At 34.6% G+C, this 4,177-nt stretch overlaps 2 protein-coding genes and 1 non-coding gene across 3 annotated transcripts; 1 reads left to right on the plus strand and 2 right to left on the minus strand.

Moving 5' to 3' along the window:
- Positions 1-855: 855 nt before the first annotated feature.
- BDB00DRAFT_853524 (uncharacterized protein) lies at positions 856-1,131 on the minus strand (the record flags this gene model as incomplete). Its single annotated transcript, XM_053125637.1, is given in 2 exon segments — positions 856-1,089; positions 1,100-1,131. Coding segments are annotated over 2 exon segments (266 nt in total), but the record flags the coding sequence as incomplete, so codon positions are not given.
- Positions 1,132-1,820: 689 nt separating this feature from the next.
- Positions 1,821-2,498, plus strand: BDB00DRAFT_853532 (uncharacterized protein). The gene is made up of 4 exons (XM_053125638.1): positions 1,821-2,030; positions 2,148-2,285; positions 2,377-2,412; positions 2,449-2,498. The coding sequence occupies exons 1-2, from the start codon at positions 1,904-1,906 to the stop codon at positions 2,174-2,176; spliced, it is 156 nt and encodes a 51-aa protein (XP_052973799.1). The 5' UTR covers positions 1,821-1,903; the 3' UTR covers positions 2,177-2,285; positions 2,377-2,412; positions 2,449-2,498.
- Positions 2,499-3,646: 1,148 nt separating this feature from the next.
- Positions 3,647-3,719, minus strand: BDB00DRAFT_t117. The gene has a single exon. It is a non-coding gene; the product is annotated as a tRNA-Lys (tRNA).
- Between the last annotated feature and the right edge of the window lie 458 nt (positions 3,720-4,177).

Raw genomic sequence — 4,177 nt, forward strand, 5'->3', positions numbered from 1 at the left:
TGAAGGCTATCTTTGTTACTAGAAAATAAATACTAATCTTCCTGATATCAAAAAAGTTTCTTATGTATTAGACATTCTATAAAGCATATACCTAAAAAAAGAAGAAAAATATATTAAAGGTTCACTTGAACATAATGTTCAACAAAATATTAATATTTTGCTAGATGAACCTAATATACAGAAAAATAATATAGAAATAAAACTTTTTAGAAAATCTAAAGAAATTAGAAAAATAAAGAAAAATAAAAAGTAAAAAGCTATTTATATTAGAAATGTTAGGCAATTAGATCTAAAGAGAATCATCAATAAATTATTAATAAAATAAATCTATTTTTAATATTATTATTTGAAAATATAAGATAGAGACTATATGATTTTCTTATTGAGAAACATTTTATATCATGATAAATAAATAGAGCTGCTTAAGCGACCAAATTTTTCCTTGCATAGACCAAATTTTTACATATAGGAGTTTAAACATCTGTTATACAGGTCCCCTCTACTATCTTCACTCCTTTAGTAGACCAAACTTCTCCCCACACCAATTTCAAATTTTCCTTACAATCTGTAATTCCTTATGTAGACCAAAAAAGGTAGAAGTATAATTCTTTGTGTAGACCAAAAAAAAATAATAGTGATAGCAAACACTCCATTACGACTTGTCAGCTGCAAATACAAACACTCGAGAATTTACTTGAAACATTACTACGCTAGCTACTTCTTTACAAGAGCTGTCTGAAATTTTACAGCAACATTGAAATGTATACATAGTAGAACCTAAGGATCTGTATCAGAACCGTAGAACCGGAACCGAACCGAACCAAAACCAAGAAAATACAGTTCGGTTCCTGTCAAGAACCGAACTGGAACCGAACCAGTTCTGTATAAGTAGAACCGAAGAACCGAGAGGCAGAAGATTGCAATAAGCGATTCTGGTAATTAGTATAAAGTAGGCTATAATGGAAGTTACGAACAATATTATTCTGAAAAGACCACGAAGTAGTGTATTTGCAAGCCATACTTTATTGAAAAACTTAACAAAACCTGCAAAAGCAGAAGGGAGGGAAAAATAGTAAAGAAGAGAAGAGAAAAAACACTTCTTCTGATGGCAGCTTGCTTTCTCTGCCCATGACGCACATTATTACTTGCTCCTCTACTTTGCTACCTACAATGCCTTTTTCTCTATGACGTACTACTTTACTAGATTTATTATGGCTTCTCGATCAGTTTTATCAAGTTTGTGCATTCCGTTTGAGATTGCGCATTCTGGGGCTCATAACAGAATTATCTTACCCATTCACCCTTTGCCTTTTATGAGACAGTATACACTATACACACGTAGAGACACAGCAGCTGTATGTACTGCCAGTTGTGGTTCAATTCCTCCAATGTTACGATAACATATTGTACTAGTAATACTAAGTCGCTCTAAGTGAGTACTATAAGCTCCACTTTTTTTTGTAAAAACTGTGCTTCAATCTTTTAACCATGCAATGACCCACATCGTATAAGAATGTTTACATTCTGTTTCTCTTATTTATTTTGAGATCGCTGTTCAATGTACAATAATAAACTATTCTTTTTTACTGCAGTATTCAAGTATACCGCGACATTTGAACACACACATCAGCTTTCATTTAAAAATACCGAATCTTGCCTTTTTTATATACATGATGGGTTCGGTTCTTCGGTTCGATTCTTCGGTTCTACGGTTCTCGTTGGTTCTAGTCAGTTCGGTTCTTGCTTTAGATGGTTCAGTTTGGTTCCCTTCAAGAACCGAACCAAACCGAACTGTACAGATCCTTAGTAGAACCTATGATATAATAACAATTATCTTTATATTTTATACCCTGGATACTATGGGTTTAAAGGCAAAAAAATAATCGCAAAAACACTCCAAGACATGCTGGTACACGAGATCGATGCTGCAAATGAGCACATCAAACCGATGGATACCCCGGAATATATAGACTCTGTTTTTGTTCCAGAGGTTGGTATGCGCCTAGTTAGGGAAGATCTTGAGCCGGCCGGTGAGACAGAAGATTGTGATTGTACCATTAGCCTAACAGAAGAACACAGTTTCCTTAGCAATATGGTGCCTTTTCACATGGAGCGTAGCGTTGACTACGGCTGTTTTAAATATCTAGATGACAATGACTCAGACAGTGAAGATTAGGGCAACTAATAGCATCATATACTTTGATGAATAAGCAGCAGAACCATACCTTATCTTCTCCAACATATCCCTATACACTTTCTCTTTTTTTCTCTTTCTTTATATTCTTCTAATAAAAAAAAGAAAAAGAAAAATGTTTAGAATAGAATGTCAAACCTGTGTAGTAAATGGCTACTACAAGGATATTATATCTCACGTATTAAACGTCACTACAAGGCAACTTAATAAAAGCTGGTCTACACAAAGAAGTATACTTTCACTTTTTTTTTAGTCTATGCAAAGAATTATAGATTGTAAGGAAAATCTAAAATTGGTGTAGGGAGAAGTTTGGTCTACCAAAGGAGTAAAGATAATAGAGGGGACCTGTGTAACGGATGTTTAAACTCCTATATGTAAAAAATTTGGTTGCTCGAGCAGCTCTGTTAATAAATAATGTCAAAAACTTTTGATAATTTATAGTTTTCCTTCAAGATTATAATATCAATTGAGATAATGATATGTAGCCTAGTGTCTATCCCTATATTATTATTTCATTATATTTCAATCTATTGTAGCTTTTTCTTTAATAATTCAGTCTTGTATATCATCTATGAATAAAATAGCTTAGTCTAGATATTTCTCTGTATTAGCTAGTGACATATAAGCAGTAAAAAGTGTAGAAAATTATTTACCCTACTTCAAGATTCAATTACTCCACGAACAATTACCGCTAAGCCACAAACATTCTACCGCTAAATAGCCTAACAACTTGGCTACTATGGTGCCAAATTTCATTTGTATAACGTCACGTGAATGCTAGGGAACCCCTATGTTCGTATATTAGGTAGTAACCCTCAGTACTTACTATATGTTACAACAATACAGTGAACCCCCGCTTTTTGCACCCCCGTTTATTGCAGATCCCCACTTATTGCAACTTTTTTGAGCAGATTCCCACTCAACACTTAGTAAAATTGCAGATTCCTCGGTTTTTGCAGATTGCAACTTGGAAATCGGGACCTGCAATTTCCCGCTTCAGCCTTATATATTGTATATTAATCTCAAGCTTCAGAGACAGTGAGACTCGAACCAGTGACAAAAGAGATACACTATTGTATTCTATTATTTAAGAGCTTTTAAACTAAATAAGGAAAGATGTGATTGCCAGCTTATCGATCCCACTTATGTAACATATTCACATTTTGCAGTTCCTCAGATTTTGCAACTTTTTTGACTGTATTCCCGCTGTTGCAAAAAGCGGGGGTTCACTGTATAATATAATACAATTATGCTGCTGTCAAATCTTACCTTCTACTTATTGCTTATGTGCTTGTTTATATATAGTCAACATATTCTAGTGCAGCAGAATTCTGTCGTAATTGTTTGTTGTCTGGCAAAAGTGTTGTGCCGCCAAAACAGAATAATTGAAGGCTAGTTAATTTTACTATGACATCCCTAATTAAAAAAAATATCTCATTTGATGCTACAATAAGCCCAACGGGGGGATCGAACCCCCAACCTTGAGATTAAGAGTCTCACGCTCTGCCAATTGAGCTAGCCGGGCTTTTGTTGTTTTGGCACGTTGTGTGTGCAATTTTGTGGCCTTATCCTTTTGGCAGACACTGGAGTTAAAACCCGATTTCAGAGTGCTTTTAGTGTACTCTGAAATTTTTCTTTCAATGTGCTTTCAGTGTGCTTTCAGTGAGAATTTACTTTCAGTGCGCTTTCAGAGCCGTAATACAGCAAATAAATTAAAAATTGGCTCCCCCACTAAAATCCTTCTCCCCCAAAACCATCTAGGATGACCCCTTTTTTACACCACCTGGACTGCTGTGCTTCTTCCCACTCTGAGACTTTTACTGCCACTATGCTTGTCTCCACCACTTTGCTTTCTTCTCCTTTTTTTTTATTTTTTTTGCCAATTACTAAATCAAAATTCTTCAACATTTTTATTTATTTGACCATCTATAAGTTGCTTGATTCGCCATTGCATTAGATTCCTTCAAAATGCTTTTCAAATCT

The sequence above is a fragment of the Zychaea mexicana genome (genome assembly GCF_025766255.1).
Source record: "Zychaea mexicana strain RSA 1403 chromosome Unknown BDB00scaffold_136, whole genome shotgun sequence".
In the NCBI taxonomy this organism is placed as follows: Eukaryota; Fungi; Mucoromycota; class Mucoromycetes; order Mucorales; family Lichtheimiaceae; genus Zychaea; species Zychaea mexicana.

What these genes read in the sequence shown, in the direction of transcription:
- BDB00DRAFT_853532 (XM_053125638.1), top strand. Translation starts at nt 1,904, where the DNA reads ATGCTGGTACACGAGATCGATGCTGCAAATGAGCACATCAAACCGATG. An exon ending in GGAAGATCTTGAGCCGGCCG is followed by an intron (nt 2,031 to 2,147) that starts GTGAGACAGAAG and finishes TTAAATATCTAG; the next exon opens with ATGACAATGACTCAGACAGT.